At 35.9% G+C, this 18,724-nt stretch overlaps 1 protein-coding gene across 2 annotated transcripts in view; it reads left to right on the top strand.

The window, feature by feature from the left end:
* The window catches only part of ERBB4 (erb-b2 receptor tyrosine kinase 4), a gene marked incomplete at both ends in the record, with an annotated part of 1,087,596 nt that overhangs the window by 818,366 nt on the left and 250,506 nt on the right, over nt 1–18,724 (top strand). For both annotated transcript variants that reach the window (XM_081313989.1, XM_081313990.1), the window contains 4 exons: nt 474–600; nt 8,765–8,838; nt 11,988–12,078; nt 17,623–17,822. In XM_081313989.1, the coding sequence (XP_081170115.1) occupies nt 474–600; nt 8,765–8,838; nt 11,988–12,078; nt 17,623–17,822 (492 nt within the window). The remainder of the gene's footprint in view (nt 1–473; nt 601–8,764; nt 8,839–11,987; nt 12,079–17,622; nt 17,823–18,724) is intronic.

The raw sequence follows: 18,724 nt of genomic DNA, 5'->3' as shown, positions 1-18,724 counted from the left end.
ACCAATGTGCAATTCTTAAACTAAGGATTTCACATCAACTTAAAAAAAATTAAACATAGCCATTTTCTTGACTTATTGACAGAATTTTCTTTTCCTGATTCCTTTCTCACTATCATCAGTACTTATTACTTCCCAGTTCATAATGTATTTGTACAAGATCTGTCCCAGTTCACTTCTAATCAGGTTGCCTTGATCACTCCATTCAGTAGTGATACATATGTCATAAGCAATTGCTTAAGAACTTTTCTCTCCATGTAAGTGACTTTCTACTAGAAATATAACTACAATCATTCTGTGACTAATCCATATGCTACAATATAGGCTTCATGTTTTCAGTCTTACCTGTAGTAATTACCATACCACCTTGCCGCACTCCACTAATTATAATTTCAGCCTAGGCTGTCATTAGTCACTTATACAAAGAATCCATGTATATTGATTGCATATTTTTACAAAGTTGTTTATTTTTGCAGCATGTGATGGCATAGGTACAGGAAGTTTGATGTATGCTCAAACTGTAGACTCCAGTAACATTGATAAATTTATCAACTGCACCAAGATCAATGGGAACTTGATCTTCCTTGTCACTGGAATTCATGGGTAAGTGAAAATTTTGTAACATTTAACACCAACATTTTTTTAAAAAAATCCAGTTACACTATGCAGCAGTTCTGTCATTTAATACTTGAAATGAAATACTAGGCCAAAGTTGTTTCACCTGGATAGTTACATGTCTAAGAGGATTATGTAGTGGGTTCATCCAGATTTAAATTTTTAAGCATAAAAGTTGATAAGATAACATCAAAAAGAAATTTTAGGCTATCATAAAGATGCCTCACACTACTGTCCTAGTTTGGGTTCTCCTGTAGATTTTATGAGAAGATTGATCAAAACTATTTCAGAGATTTTGAGCCCAATTAGAATAAATCAGTGTAGCTGAAAGAAATCCATTGACCAATTTCAAGGAAAGCAGAGGCATAGGAGACAACCATAGACATAGGAAAATCACTAAATTTTGAAAACTGAATTGAAACCTATCAGAAAAAAAGTTAGCTTTAGAATGGAGGTGCTGGATTATGCAAGGTAGTTTATCCTTTAACATGAAGATTGTTTGCTAAAATTAGCAAAAAGGTATTTCCTATCAGTATTGTATACAAGAATTGGAATTGGAACCCCCTGTTTGTCTATCTACCTACCTACTTACTTATCTACCTACCTACCTAATCTATATATTACAGAATCATACACACTCTTGGTGATTCAAAATAACTAAGAGCATAAACAAACAATTCAGATTAAAACATCCATGACAAATTGCCACAAAACCATGAAAACATTAATAATAATAGATTATAACAAGTATTTTCATGTAATGTTACCACGTATATTTGATTTCCTCAGTTAATTCTTCTTGCATATCAACTTGCATCAGGGACCAAGGATTTTTTAAAGAGTTGTGTACCCAATAACTTTTTATTTTAATTGACTGAAATATTATGAGATATTTTTAAACATTTCAGTGATTTGATTGTAGGATTACAAACTATAGTGTTCTGTCATAGTGTTGTGTCATGAGATTTTAGTCATTGTAATTTATATCTGAAGAAATTATCTTTGATATTTTTTAGCTGAAATGTTGATCATCTTTGCTTTTCCCGACACTAAGTGTCTTATGAATGGCATGAAGAGCAGTAGGATAGTACAAATTATCTTTATTCAGTTTAATTGACTGCAGTAATTTTGCATGACATTTTCCTTTTCCTCTCCTCTGATTTCTGGAATAGTAATTCACTTTGGGAAAACTGTTGCTAGACCTACAGTAGGATGCTAAATTTAGAAACAAAAGGTATAAATTTTGGCTTTTAAAATAGTGTAATATTGTTCTATGTAAAAAGTAGACAATTTTGGTTCAACTCATAGCAGTAACCACATCTCATTGTTATCTATTTTTCCAGAACATTCCAAACACAATTGTAGCTATTCTCTAAACCTATGGGTTTAGTTAACCCTAAGCAATAGGGACGCGGTGGCTCAGTGGGTTAGGACGCTGAGCTTGTCGATCAGAAGGTCGGCAGTTTGGCGGGTCGAATCCAGAGTGCCACATAACAGAGTAAGTGCCTGTTACTCCTCCCAGCTTCTGCCAACCTAGCAGTTCGAAAGCATGTAAAAATGCAAGTAGAAAAATAGGGACCACTACAGTGGGAAGGTAACAGCATTCTGTGCGCCTTTGGCGTCTAGTCATGCCAGCCACATGACCATGGAGACGACCTCAGACAAGCGCTGGCTCTTCGGCTTTGAAACGGAGATGAGCACCGGCCCCTAGAGTCAGAAACGACTAGCACGCATGTGCGGGGGAACCTTTACCTTTACCTAAGCAAAAGAACGTAATGATTGCTTGATCACTGTTTTAATCATATTTAATTAGTAGGAACACTGTATTAGTATAGTATAGACCTGGAACTTTACAAGACCAGAAAAAAAATGAAAAAGTAAAACTGCGACAAGATATTTCTGCATATTTTTATATAATATTTGGAATTTAAAACAATTGAATAAGTCTTCAAATGATCAGTTGTGTTTCAATAATGCAGTTTGCTGGGTGACTGGAAATCAGAATCTGTCTATTGACAAAGCATGATTTGAGTTCCTAATACATGAAGTGTATTTTAATTTAAGGAATACAAACTTTGAATTTTACATACTTGCTTTAAAACATGTTTTTCTTCCAGATGGTAGAATTTTATGCTAAATAAAAATGTATATTGATGAAACTAGTTCCATGAAACAGATTCTAAATTGTGAATAGGAAATGTAAATAATCTTGATTGTCAATTATTTGATTTTAAATCTTTAATTTCAATGTGAATATTCTTTTGTACTCCTTTCAACTTCAGAATAAAATCTGGAAATGATTCCATTTCTTAATTATATTAATGAATTCCTAGTATTAGTCTCTTTTTCCTAATCTATCCCTACACTTATTTTACATATATATAGAGATAAACAAATACACATAAGAAATATGTGTTACTTTTCTGTGAATGAAGAATAGCAAGGGAACATTTCTGTTTGCTTCCAAATGCATAAATTTAGTGTGTAGCCATCAACAATATGATAACTACATTGGAGAAGCTTACAGTGGGAAACTACAAGGTTCTGCCTTGGGTCCAGTGTCTTCAACATTATAAATAATCTAGATGAGGGTATAGAAGGGGAGCTTGTCAAATTTGGAGATGACACCAAGCTGGGCTTGTTAACACTTTGGATGATAGACCCAAGATTTAGAAGGATCTAAACAACCTGAGTTCTCCTTCCATCTCATCACTCTCTTTTTCATTGTCTAATCAGTCATCTTATGGATTATGCTTGGGGTTTGATGTTAAAGATTGGTCTCCCTCTCCTTCCAGTTACAATTTAAAGCCCTTTGGATGAGCTGAGCTTGTTGTTTTCCAAACACATTCTTCCCAGTCCTGATGAGGTATAGCCCATTTCTTGCCAGAAGCCCTTCCTGTACGTAATGCGAACCTTGGTCTAGGAAGTCCAAAATACTCAGTGGCATCATCCCTTGAGCAAGCAATTTACTTCTAAATTCTTCTTTTCCTTACTGGATGTTGACCATTTGTTGGAAGTACAGATGAGACATCACCTGCACTCCCAGATATTTTTGTGCTTGGTTTTCAAACTCTTAATTGTTTCATTCATCCCAACATAGAAGAGGAAATAAAGGATAATAATCAGTGGAATTGATTGTTTTTTCATGAACCTCTCTATCACATCTTTAATCTTTGCACCTGGGAGACAACACACCTCTCAAGAAAATTGTCTTGTCTAAAACTTGTTGACTCTGTTCTTCTGATTCTTAGTGAGTCATCTATTATCAACACACACCTTTTTTTTCCTTTGGGGAAGTCTGAGCTACTTTACTTCCTGTCATTGGAATGCTTAATGAAGACGTCTCCAGGTGTCTGAATGTTGTTTTTTTTTCAGGGAAAGGGTATGAAATGAGTTGTTCAGCTCAAGGTGGGGACACAGACATTTTTGGGTTTTTTTAAAAAAAAACAATTTTATTAGTTTTTCAATTTACAACCTATATATCTGGAAAGCATCATGGTACCTGGGTAGTCATCAGTTGAATAACAGAGTTTTCAATACATAGTTCGGGTTACATTATCATAGCATCCTTCTCTATTTCCCTCAACATTCAATACAACATATTTGAAATAACAAATTTCTAAGAATAGCATGGTCAATTAAAGAAGATTTTGTCAGTCCAATTTCAATGAAGTATATATCCTGTTATTAAATTTTATCTAATTTTGATGTTAATTATAGTATCCAAGTTTAACCTTTGACATTCCAAAAAGTTTTCACAACCCAAAATTCCCTTATTTTATTATACCAAAGATTGTATCATCTAACATATATCCAATAGTTAAATAGCTAACTTCTACCTAATAAACATTGTTTGTTTCATACATCATAAGTTACCAATCAGAGAGACTATATTTATCCATCTACTTCTACTTATACATAACCAAAATTTTAACATCAAACATAGGATCTATAAGCCAATTTTCCATTATGTCAATATATAAATTTATAATATTTGGAATAAGCCTAATAAGTACTTAAACACATTTTAATTCTATCATGAATATTTTCTATTTCAGATCCTAATAAGACACTAATTACTAACAAAATGACCTATAATAGTTCTCTAGGAATTCAGTTTTTAAATGTAACTCTAGGTTTCTTTTTTTGCCAGTCGGGTTTCCAGACCAAGGGCTTTAAATTGCCAAGTGCATCTTCTTTTGCTCTCATGCATATTATTTGCACCAGAGGAGGCCATCCAACCATCAGCAATGTACAAAGGTTGAACCATTTATAGTCATTATATTGTTGCCATGTTAATTCCACTCTCTTTATTTGCTCTAACATCTCTGTCTACAGTTCACTCTGGATTCTTCTTCCATCTGGGTTAATCTGTTTTAAGGAGAAAATCCTATCCAGCTTTATAATTAGTAAATGACTGTCCAGGCTTTCCAAAGGTTATCCTAGTTGGTCTTCGGCGTTCTCTATGTTGGCATCACTATCTTGCCTGTAGTGTACTTCTGAAGTTATAGGCTCTTTAGAAAGGGTCAAAAGTTGAACATTAAGTTTTTGCCTAGATTGTTGTTGGTCTTTAGGATTGTCTGTCATAGTAGTAGTTCCTTGTACTTTAAAAATTGTAGGTTCTTTGACTAAAGTCAGGTTTTGGATAATAGTTTTTTCAGTATTTTGTTGCTGTTGCTTATATTCCTCCATCTCAATAGTAGTATCTTCCAGGTTTGTTATATTCTGAAGTGTAAATTCTTTAGCTGCAGTTTGGGTTTCAGTTTGTAAATTAAAGTTGGCATGTAAATTATTTAATCTGGAGATAGACATCTCAATGACTCTATAGATTGTTTCAAATATAAGGTTATAATCAAGTGAGGTTTGTGGCTGATCATTTTCCATTTTATAGTAATTATAAATAGTCTTTAGTGGAGGCTATTTTTCCAAACAAAAATCAGTAAGTGGCCACCTCCACAAGTCTAAACCAAATTCATCCCCAGCTGTTTCAGTTTCTTATCTAAATCCAAGGTCAGTCCAAAATGTAAGCAAGCTTGTTTCCCAATGGTATTCACTTGCTATAACAGATCTGGCCACTAGATGTCCCCAGAGTACTTCAAATTCTTTTCCACCACAGACTTTTTATTTATTTCTTTTTTTTCCTTTTTTCTCCCCTTTGTTAGATTAATAGGTAGAATAGTCCATTTCTATTAATATAGGAACTTTGGGCAAAAGGTAGAAAGGCAGTAAGTCCAATTAATCAGTATCATTTAGTTCAAGCCTTTTTCTTTTCTCTCCCAATGTAGACAAAGGCCGGCATTAAGAAGGGTGGGGGAAAAATCACTTCCCTCTCTCCTTGCAAGGGGAAACAAATTTGGAAAGCTTTGACAGGAAAAGTAGACAATTAAGAAAAGAAGAAGGCAATTCTCACCCAGTTTTCAAGTGCTTTCAAGTGCTTTGAGAGTAGCTCCAAGCCAACGGGAGGGCCACCTCCCTTCTACCGCTGACTGGAGAGACCTCTCCCCCACTTGCTGCCCCTCCAGGGCAACTTTTGACCCCTTTACAGGGCCCCCCATGAAGAAATCCAGGCAATGCGAGGAACAATTCCCTCGTGTGTCTGGCCATGCTGGGATCCGGAACTGGAAGCCACGTTTTTGGGCTTTTTGATCTACTGCCATTTCCATTGCCCTTTCTGTTTTCAAGTAGTGTGTGTGTGTGTGTGTGTGTGTGTGTGTTTGTTTGGATAGTGACTCCTGCCTTTACTAGGAGTTCATCATGTTCACCAATAAGTTTCAGAATGACTGGTCTCAGAGTGGCTAGTCATGCCTCTAGACTTTCATTTTTCTTTTAGTAATTTGACTAATTTACATTTTGTGCAAATATAATTTAAGCCTTCTATGGGCTGGAAAACAAACATGGTGCACCCGTTGCACATAACTACATTGTGAGTCTCTTTCTTCTAGTTATTCTGCGTGCAAACACTTCCAGTGAATCCAAGATGATGTAGTCTTTCTCTTGTGGCATTATTTATAATTCCACAGGAAGCAGACAAACAGTGGTCTTTGTCTTGTGATTATTTTTTTTTGGGTTTTTGTCCTTTCTCTTGTGGGTCAGTTTATAATTCCAAGAAAGGAGAATATATATATCTTCTCAAAAAATTTCCTTGAGTTCTACATTTTCTGTTATCCTTCCTGGATTACTTTATCTTTGCTGTTTCCAAAGTGTATTTTCACTGTTTTTCTTCCCTTGAATCTCAATTTTCAACCCAACCAAACAAGGCTCATGTCATGTAACTTGTCGAGTTAAAAGGTCAGTTCCTCTCTTTTTTCGCCTCCTGTCACTGGCATCCATGAAACCTCAGAGGAGGCTGGTTTGAAGTGGAGATGGGGAATGATCTTTTGCTTGGAAATCTGCAGTGAAAACATTATAATTCAAACCTAGCAATAACTCAGTTTTAATCATATTAAACATGTCAGTACACAGATTTTAAGGGGGAAAAACAAACTTGGTGTCATCTGTGTATTGTTTTGAAATGTACAAATGGCATGGACATTCTTCCAAAAATGTCACATTATATGCTTCTTTACTGAACATCAGTAAAGGGAAGAACAACATATAAACACATTGAAATTATAGTGTCTGTGCATGCCTTCACATAAGAACCTTGATGTAATTTATTAAGATTTTAGCCCAGACTGAATTAATTGCCCAATTGCTAGGGGACACGTATTCGTTTCAGCAGGTATTTAAAAGAAAATTAATTAAATATCTATTTAAATGCATTCATTTAAATAAAAATAATTTAAACTGCTCGCAGTTTTCAACAACTTGTAAAAATAGATTGACTTTTTCTAATCAGAAATATTTAACAGATAAGTGTCAGAATCCATTTATATTTCATTTCTAACTCTCTCAAATCTCAACCCCCCCTGGATTCTGCCATTCCCAAGGAGGAGAGGGAACAAGCATGGGTTTTTATTGCTTTCACTTACTTTCTCAAATGTAATCTTTTGTTTATTCTGTCTGCCTGCTATCCATCACAATAAGATCAATGAGAGGCATTTTCCCTCTCATCTTACAGGCAACTAAGAAAGGGGATGGAATGAAACCCTCCGGAATCTGGTTTGTTTCTCCGGATGGAATGTGAGGGGGTGGGAATGATTTTCCTATGAATGGACTGATGTTTCTCCTCTTCCCACGAGGGGCTTACCACCTGGAACTTGGCTGATCTGGAACTGACTGAATGAACTGTGGGGTGAGGCTTACTTGCGGACATTTAAAAATATCAATCTGTGAAGGCATTTCTCAGATCCTGTCTATTATACCCACTATCTTCTATTTCTTAGTAAAAGTTCCTGCTTGGACAACCTTGTCCCCAAGAGTCCTTCTTTCTTAAGATGTGGATTGAAGTGGGTTCTGAAACTTTGTGGAACAATTCTAAGCCAATCCTAAGACCAATTCAAAATGTAAATAAAATGCAGTAACCATGAAAATAAATTCTGGCTGATCAAATAAGTAAAGGCATTTTTGTATTCTTTATTAGCTCTAATAGATGGAAATATCAGCAGCAAAACTGGTGGTGGCAAGAACAGCATTCATTCTGCCAAGATTTTATAATAAATCATTTAGAAATGTAAGATGAACATGATGTTCACATAACAAATTTTAATTTGAGTTGGAAAACAATTCCGCTTCATACTTTTCTCTTCTTTTCTTTCTTCCCACAAAGAAGTTCAAGCTTTTATCCCATTATCCATTTATATAAATGCTATCATTCAGATCAGAGAGAATAGAAGGGAAGAAGGAAGAAAGGAAGATTTATTCTCTCCCTGGTTCACTAGAATCAAGTATGCATGGAAGATGGAATTGTGTGAATATCCTTTTGGAAAACTGCATTTTCCAGCTGTATCTACAACTAGAATATTGAGAGTGCAATTCTTTTTTTCCCCTGCCAGTAGAACCAGGGAGCTTTGTGAGCTACTGAAAGATGTTGGAGACTTAAGCAGATTCAGACAATTTAAGGTGTGATGGGATTTGTACTAATTTAAACTGGCAGAAAACTCTCTTCCTGGTTAGGAAAGGTAAAGGTAAAGATACCACACAAGATTTGGGGTAAATCTGTCTGCATAATTTCATACTCAAATTATCACAATGTGTCATTGCTATCTTCCAGGGATCCATATCACACAATTGAAGCAATTGACCCGCAGAATTTACATGTCTTCCAAACAGTGAGAGAGATAACAGGTAACCTACATAATCTGTGTAGTCTGTACATTTGTTTATTTTCCTTTTCAATGCATGCTTTTAAAAGCTAACATTGCAGTATGATAAGTGCATGAACAAATTCTTAACATATTTTCCTTCTAGCCATGAGTTCACAAGATGGCCCTGATAAGATACAGGTAGCCCTCCATGTTTGATTATTTGCTTAACAACAGTTAGAATTAATGATGGCCTCTGAAACAGTAACAATCCAAATGTGAACTTATGACTGTTGCCCTTCTGCCATGGTCATATAATAACAATTTGGGCACTTGGCTGTTGGCTTGCAGTTATTTATTTATTTATTTATTTATTTATTTATTTATTTATTATTTATTTATTTATTTATTTATTTATTTATTTATTTATTTATTTATTTATTTATTTATTTATTTATTTATTTAAATTTCTATACCGCCCTAATCCCGAAGGACTCAGGGCGGTTTACAGGGCAGCATAAAATACAATATAAAATAATATAGAATTAAAATACATTAAATTAATTAAGCCCAATTAAAACAACATTTAAAAAAGCTAAAACCCCTTCAGTCCAGGCCTGATAGATCGAAAAACTAGGTTTTCAGGTCCCGGTGAAATGAACACAGATTGGGGGCGGTCCTAAATTCCACGGGTAAATCATTCCAGAGGGCAGGCGCGCCCACAGAGAACGCTCTTCCCCTAGGAATAACCCGCTGGCATTCCCTAACCGGCGGTATCCTGAGAAGGCCCTCCCTGTGGGAGCACATGGGACGAAGGGAGCTTGATGCCGGCAGCAGGTGTTCCCTCAGATAACCCGGACCCAAGCCATTAAGGGCTTTATAGGTCATCACCAGCACCTTGAATCTCACCCGAAGGGCAACCAGAAGCCAATGCAGCTCGCGAAGTAGAGGTGTTACATGAGAGTATCGGGAAGCCCCCATCACAACTCATGCGGCCGCATTCTGCACCAGTTGAAGCCTCCGAGTGGTCCTCAAGGGCAGTCCCATGTAGCATTGCAGTAGTTTAAACGGGAGGTCACGAGCGCATGAGTGACTGTGCATAGGGCATCTCGGTCCAGATAGGGTCGCAACTGGTTATGATCAGTTGCAGCATTCTGCGGTCACATGAATGCAGTTTGTGATGTTTTTTGCTGGTTTGTGGCAAAATCACCATCAGTTAAGGTGGATTTATATTTATAAACACATAACTCAACTTATGACCATGGTGACTCAACTTATGTTATAAAAATGGTGGTCAAATTGTTCTGTTCACATGATGACTTATGACTGCAATGGCTTACAATGGGAAATCTGGTTTCAATTGTTGTTGTAAGTGGGAGGACTATCCGTTCTGATCCTTTGGCCCAGTTCCATCTTCCATTTTTCTGTATAGAGATAATATCATGTGCTAATCATTATGTATTTTTACATAGTGAAATGATATATATGCTTGAGCATTATAAATCACTGCAGTATATAATTGCAAAGTATTATCATTAATGTGACTATTGGCTTCCTTAGTTCCAAGGAACTTTCCTAACTGTTAGGAAACTGACTTATGAACATTTAACTTTATGAAAGGCTAACTTGTAAAAATTTATCAAGTTTCATCTGTTTTTCCATTAACCATCCCAGTACACATAGAGAATAACCTGTTTTGTGACTTATATAAATATTTATAGTGCAGTATAAAGTGATATTGTCACTTCTTGTGATCTTGATGCTATCCCTTTGTTGATGCAGTCTAGGACTGCATTGGATTTTCTGGCAGCTGCAATATACTGCTGGTTCATATTTAAGCAGTTGTCACCAGGAGACCTAGATTCCTCTCACAGTTACTACTGTTGAGCCAGGTCCTGCCTATCATATGCCTGTGCCATTTCATTTTTCCTGCCTAAGTGCAGGACCTTACTTTTCACAGCATTTTGTTGGATATGGCTCAATGCACAAGTCTGGCAAGATCCTTCTGAATCTTGAGTCCATCTTCCAAAGTGTTAGCAATTCCCTCCAGCTTAATATCAACTGCAAATTTGATGAGTTCCCCTATTGTCCTCTCATCTAGATCATTTATGAAGATATTGAAGAGCATTAGGCCCAAGACAGAATCTCGAGGTACCACATGTTCAATGTGGTTGATCAGCCAATTTCAAATGCATCTTGTGATGGAACTGTCTATGCCACATTGTTTTGTCTTACCAAGAAGTAGGCTGTGGTCTACTTTGTCACATGCATTATTGAAGTTTAAGTATACTATATCCTTAGCATTTTCTTATTCTACTAATTTAGTTGCATTATCAAAGAAAGCAGCAAGATTTGTTTGGCATAATCTACTTTTACAAAACCTATGCTGGCCTGTAGTAATCACCTTGTTGATTTCTAGGTGTTCACAAATCTTCTGGTTGTTGATATTTTCCTGGATTTTCCCAGGTATTGATGTCAAGCTGATTGGCTTGTAGTTTGCTGGATCCTTTTTTGAAGATGGGAACCACATCAGCTCTTTCCCAGTCCTCTGGTAGTTCCCCAGTGCTCCGGGAGGTCTGAAAGATTCTATTCAGTAGTTCCGAGATCACATCTTCTTCAGAACCCTGGGATGTAAACCGTCTGGTTCCAAGGAGTTGAACATGTCCAAAACAGTTCCAAAGCCTCCTGGAAAGAGTGAGAGAGGCACTTACTCTGCCGAAACCCTGAGGCTGCTATGGGTTACTTCAAAGTTCAATTCTTTTCAATTATCCCATTCCAGCTTGAGCTCTGGAATTCATCAAAATATAATGGTCATCCCTACTATATATCTTCCCACTTCACTTCTTGTTTTATGTTTCAATTATGTTTCAATACCAATTTTTATTTATATATTAATGTTTAATATTAATATATTTTATGCAATACTATATATTAAAACTTAAGCCACAATACTTACAGTATATTAGCCTTTACAGGGCCTTTATTATTATCTTATTTGGTTTGTTTATTTTCAGTTATTTTTCAAACAACTGTCTCCTCTGTGGAGAACATTATGGAGAATAACTTTTGCTCTAAATTTACAGGTTGGACAGCTCCAAATGTTCTCTGCTCTTAATACAGTTTTCAAGTGTGAAATGCTGCCATAATTGCAGCAGGCATATTTTCTAATTCCTGTGATTTCATCTTCCATAGGATTCCTGAATATACAATCCTGGCCTGAAAATATGACAGATTTTAGTGTGTTTTCAAATCTGGTAACTATTGGTGGAAGAGCACTATACAGGTAGGATATACATAAATATATATTCCTATTGTTTATGCTCTCATTTATAAAAAATCCTTAGGAATTATAATTTAGTAAAATAGTGTTGAGATTTTGATTTAAAGTTTTGGTCCCATAACCAGTCTTTTGGTACTAGGCTGCCATAAACAGGGGGTTGGATTTTTCCACAATTCTAACACAGGGAAGGACCTACTGTACACTTGAATTCATCTATTCCATTCCTGTTTGGTATTTTTCATCATTTTCTATTTTAATCACATTAGTTACTAGGTGGATTTTATAATTGTGATATTATGGCTCATTGCACAGTCAACCGGATGTTTCGACTGGATTTGGCATTTTTATCCATATGCTGAGCCCTTCCCAAGAACCTGGGATAGGTGGATCTTCTTCTTTGATGATGTCACATTGTCACAGGAAGTAAACTGTTCCAAGTAAAGCTGCCTTTTGTAATTGACCAATGGTGGCTTTATCAATGCTGATGGTGTTCAAGTAGTGCTCCAGGTATTTTGAGTTTGCACCCAGGCCACATATAACTATTACTATACTACCTTTCCTTTCATTTTCCACAGTCATTCTATTTTTTAATTTCCCGTGTATTTTGTTATCGGTCCAGTTCTTTATTTTCTATTCTGCTGTCTCCAGCTACTGCCATGTCCAATTATTATTATTATTATTATTATTATTATTATTATTATTATTATTATTATTATTATTATTATTATTATTATTGTTGTTGTTGTTGTTGTTGTTGTTGTTGTTGTTGTTGCTGTTGTTGTTCATGGCACACTCAGCCAGATATTATTGTTGTTGCTAAAGACTTAATCTTCAGTTCAATTCAGTCTGGGACTGGTAAAAACTTAACAGTTCAAGCTGTGACGAAGGACCTAAGAGCTGTTAAGGTAATGTCTGAGTATAGGCAGTTCCAAGTAAGGTGGTGTTTTTTTTTACAAAGTCAGAATATTCAGGTCTGATAAATTCAAAATTTCCAGGTATCTAGGCAGTCCTTTGGCTATTGCTCCAAGGTCTCCTATTATTATTGGTACACCATTTATTTCTTGCTCCACAATTGCTCAACTTCAATTTGCAGATCGCAGTATTTTGTTATTTTTTCTAGTTATTTCTCTTCGATTCATGCATTACCTGATATTGTAATATCAATGCACCAGATTTTTTTTTTCCACAATAGTGATGTCAGGCGTGTTGTGGGTCAGATGTCTTGCCTGTTTGGATTCAAAAGACCCACAAGATCTTGACCTGTTCATTTTCAAGAACTTTGTCAATTTGGTGTTCCCGGTAATTTTTGCTGCATTCAAACCCAAACCTCTGGCAAAGCTTGCAATGTATAATTTTGGAAACTTGATCATGATGTTGTAGATAATCAGTCTGTGAGATTTTGCTGCATACACTGATAAGATGATCCATTGTCTCATCTTTCTCACTGCATAAGCAATATTTGCTATTGTTACTGACATGTTGAATTTTTGCTTTCATAAAATTGGTCTGCAGGGTCCATTGGGCATTTTGGACAGCCAAAATGAAATGTTCTGTTTCTTTCTTCAGCACCGCTGATCTCAACCATCTCCATGTTTCTTTGTATCTACCTTTCTTTCAGTGTCCCTCAGGTATTGACTGTGCATAGGCTTCTTTTTCCAGTTAAAAACTCAATGCTCAATTCTTTCCTTTTGATATTCTGCTTTCAATCTCAAACAAGGTTTCCCTTGTTAGCAGAGGCTCTTTTGCTCTTTTTATGTAATTATTTAAGCCATGTTTTTTTTTTCTTCCACAGTTTGTTTCACCTGTAAGAGTTCTCTGCCACCCTGAAATCTAGGCAAGTACAATAGATCAATATCACTTTTTGGGTGCAGGGCATGGTGCATTGTCATTAGTTTTCTTGTCTTTCAATCCAAGTTATCAAGGTCTAAATAAGTCCAAAATTATTCCAGCTGAGTATCATATTACAGGCCCTGCCCAGGTGTTAATTGATATTTCCTCCATTCAGCTTTGATCTCAAGATTTTCTGGACTTGCTTTATATATCTTGTTGAAGTAGCTTCCTTGACTTGGTTGTGCAACAAAAAACTTCCAAAACTCCTACGTACTTGTACCCTTCTTCTGGTGTTACTGCTTTTATCAACTCTTCATTATCAAGTTCAAATCCATCATCTTCAACAATTTTTCCTGCCTTAATAGCAATTGTTGCACATTAGTCATTGCCAAATTGCATTTCAATGTCTCTGCTAAACTCCTCAGTGCTTTTCAGCAGGGAGCTCAAATCAGCTTTTGTTTTTCAAAACAGTTTTAAATCATCCATGTAGAGCAAATGGGAAATTTTCAACCCTTTTTAGCCAACTCATAGTCACAGCTTGTTTTGTTCAAAATGCTTGTAGAGCGGCTCTATCGAAAATACAAATAACAGAGGTGACAATGAGTTACCTTGGAAGATTCATTGTTTGATTTCAATTTCAACAAGTTCTTTTCCACAGGCCATCAACTTAGTTGGCCATAGCTTCATGTAAGTCTTCAAGAATTTCTAGATGTTGCTGCTAATTCCAAAAATGTCTAAGCATTTCTCAGTCCATCTGTGTGGAAAACTGTTTTCTTATAATCAGTTGGGGCCATGAACAATTTGTTTGTCTTTTCTTTGAATTCTTCAAAAGAAGAATTGGTCTTGGTTCCTCTTGAATTTTTGCAGCACCCTTTCTGTTCTATAGGCAGCAAGTCCTTATTTCCTAGATATCCATAAATTTGGTTTTCAATAATGCCTGTAAGTAATTGGTATGTTGTTGACAGGCAAGTGATTGGCCTGTAATTTTCAGGTTTATTTTCCTTTTCTGCATCCTTCTGAATCAAACAGTTCTTCCAGTTGCTGGACATTTTTTACTTTCTGGTGTTTCCAGAATCTGATTCATCTGGTTTGCTAATTTTGCAAGCAAACTTATTAGTGATTTCAACCAGAATCTATGCAGCTCATCTATTTTTATTTATTTATTTTATTTATTTTATTTTTATTACATTTATATCCCGCCCTTCTCCGAAGACTCAGGGCGGCTTACAAGCTTAGCAGTAGCCTTCATTCTATGTATATGCCTGCTTGTTAGGGCTTTCACACACACCCCAAGCGGCATTATTACAAAGTCAGCTTTGTAAAAGTCTACACCAGGGGCCCTTGAGGTTTTGACCTTCTTTGCTTGTTTTTGCACCATTTCTTTTGCTATGTGAACTTCTTCCATTCTAGTCACTTTTACAGTGTTTTCAACCTGCTTGATTCATTTTCCATTCCCATTGTGTTTCTTGTTATTTTCCCACAAGTTCTTCCAAAATTTCAGGCTATTTTCTTTGTTAGGTTTTTCACTTGTGGTAGCACCATGTTCACTTTCAAGGGTCTTATAGAATTGATGCTGATTTGCTCAAAATTGTAAGTTTTGCTGAAACTGCATTATTTGGTTATTATATCACTTTATTTTCTTCGCAATAGCTACAACTCTTTGTTTCAGCTCTTCAATTTCCTTGTTTTTCAGGTCATATCTTGTTCTCAGGTTAATTCTGATTTTTTTATTCTTTAGGTTTCCTTACCTCAAAGTCTTCAAATTACTTACATCCAATAGAATTTTCTTTATTTTTAACTCTAGATGGATTTTCCACAGCCTGGAGCTGGTTAGGAGACAGAAGAAGAGAGTTAGGAAAGCCAATTCCCTAGAATCTCCCAGGGTACAGTATATCCATTAGGGTGAGAGTAGTAAAGGTTTGGTCTGGCAAGATTCTATCTATTTGGTGTGAGCAAATAAAGAACTGAACTTTGGCTGGATTATTCTATGTTGTTCTTGGGCTGAGTGTAATATGAATGAGTTATTTGGTATTTTAAGAGAAGGCAATCAGTTACAAAAATGATTTATACTTGTTGTGATGAAGGGGGAAATCACTTTATTTCTTTTCCTTTACTACGTTATTTTTTGTTCTTTTCTATTTTTCTTTTTCTTTCTATTTTTATATTTCTGCATCTTCCTTTTCCTCTTTTCATTCTTTCAGTTTGTATTAGTTTTTATGGTTGTAGTTGTAATCTTTAGTAAAATAACTATTAAAAAATGAATGATCTTAGTAAGGACAAACTGAATCCAGAAGTGGAATTTGTAGGAATCTCAGAAATCTGAAGTCCAGATCAACAAACATCCTGCTCATCAGAGGAAAGTATGACTGATTTTCACTTTTTGCTCAGAATAATTGGGAAGCACCACAGTTTGTCCATTTTGTCACTAATTTTCATTAGCCAGTTTCCAGACCATTTTGCAAAATGAATGAAATGTTTTTTAAGGGTAGAAATTAGCATTTTGCCTCTTCTTATTCCTCTTCTCATCTAAAAATCCAGCAAAGCTAAATAAATAAGGCTTTAAAAATGGGACCCACCCCCTTCTTGTGAAACTACAGCTCTTTATTTAGGTCACTTGTGGTCCTCCAGTTGATGAGTCAAGGAAGTTTCTGGTTACTAATTCTGGAATGGTCTACACAGCTATGGAAATGGTTAAATATGGACCAAACTCCATTCTGGTCTTTAAATTATGTTAAACACAAACCCTGTTTCATTTGATTTTTAGATGAGATGCTAAAATATATGTAGATTGGATATCTACATTTTCCATAGTGAAGAATAAAGTATTTCTTGTAGCACATTTCATTTTTATTTCTTTTTTTCATCCTGGAACACATCTTGGTATAGACAACCACCCTCACTGAGAAATTAAAGATTGTAAGGTTAGCTGTTGCAGGCTTCTTTGTTTCACTATCTTGAGATACAGTGATAAAATGAAAAAGATCATTCCAAGTCAAAGTAGGAAAGAAAATTTAAAAAGCAAAAAAATACAAATGCAGTATTCTTGGTTCAGGAGATGCTCATCTGTTACACTGATAACATTGTTGGCTGCCAGGGAAGCATTTCTAATGATAGGAGGAGTTTACAGTCATTTTCAAACTTCTTTTCTACTGCAGTCATATGGAAAAACAATATGTTTGGGTCACCAACAGGTACCCTCTGCAGTAATTAAGTATTAGTACAGTATTGGCTCTTTGGGGCTTTTCCTAGTGATTGTGGCAAATACTGCAGTCTTCTCTTTCTGCTTGGCTGCTTCATTCAACAAGATTCTCTACTTGGTTGTGTTCCTGCAAGTCCTAGTCCAGGGACAACTCTGTAATTTGAAAAAGCTGTAGCTAATGCTTGCATTGATTAGCTGGGTATATTTTTAGCAATTAAGTAAATCAGTCATGCTTGATAATGATGAGGTCTATCTTTTCAGTTATGGTTTAGGGAAAGCATATTTGGGTTAGTTCAGATCTCTGGATGGTTGGTTTTTATGAAGCTGCTTTTAGTACCTTGAGCATTTGTGGCTTTGTGCAGAGTTTCCTCCTAGCGTCATGTGATTGAATGGTGTAAAAATGGAGAGAAGGTGCCTAAATTAAACTGCTGTTCCATTCTTTGAGCTTCAAGTTCTTAAAGTAATGGCGGGATTCTAATGCACGTATGGATTTGCTGTTTTCTTTTTTCTTTTTCCAGTGGACTTTCCTTGCTTATTCTCAAGCAGCAAGGAATTAGATCTCTTCAGTTCCAGTCCCTGAAGCACATCAGTGCTGGGAATGTTTACATAACTGACAACAGTAACTTATGCTACTATCATACCATCAACTGGACCAGCCTTTTCAGCTCACCTAACCAGAAGACTGTCATCCACAGAAATAAGAAGGCCGAGAACTGCAGTAAGTATTTTGCTCATGGTAGATGAACTATTTTTTCTCTCTCTCTCTGGATATATTGTTTAGAACTAGAAAATGGTGATTAGTTACTTTGTGAAAGATGAAATAATCTAGAAAACATGCACAAAAGTTCAATATTATTATATTTGTATGATGCATTGGAAATTTCTTAATAAATCTACCTTTTTTGAAAATATTCAAGGGGATAGGACAGTGAAACCTGGTTTGTTGAATTAATGTTTTGATCAACCTTTATTAAGAGTTCTCCCATCCACTTTTAAAACCTATCTTCCTTGAATGCAGAGACTGGGATTTTCTGTCCAAATTGATACAACACATGTTTCAACGCTGCTAACATTGGATGTTCTTGCTTTGACAATATATGAAGATGCAGCCAATTTCCCCTTAACTTGTGTGTTACTTTTAGAGTTAGAATTATATGATACTGGGAGGGTGGAGGAAGAATGTGTATGGGAATTAATTAGACATAACAACATCGTAGTAGAGTGTTTTGTTTTTCAAGGTTGTTTGAAATAAGAGATGATAAGAAATGGCAGGTCGGAGAACTGAAGGGAAGGTTTGCATTTCAAACTAATTGGAGAATGTGATTCATGACTGTTAATTAGAGGAGGGAATTGTGCTTTGATACTACGTGTTTAGGGGAGGGGAATTCAGATTTTGGCTTCGACCATGTATGTGCCGATGCCATGCTACTTGAATAAAGATTCTTTAAGGTAAACAATGCCTCGAAGTTCTTTGAAGGGTTTCATCTGTCAGAACCATGACATTAAGATGAAATCTACAAATTTTCCAAACTATCTAGGGGTCCTGACCCCCAGCTGCTGTCCCTAGACTTGAGGGATAAGCTGACAAAGATTCAGGGAAGATTTCATCATGGAGGAAGA

The sequence above is a fragment of the Vipera berus genome, assembly GCF_964194415.1.
Source record: "Vipera berus genome assembly, chromosome: 1".
NCBI lineage: Eukaryota > Metazoa > Chordata > Lepidosauria > Squamata > Viperidae > Vipera > Vipera berus.
This window is presented reverse-complemented; position numbering and strand designations above follow the sequence as displayed.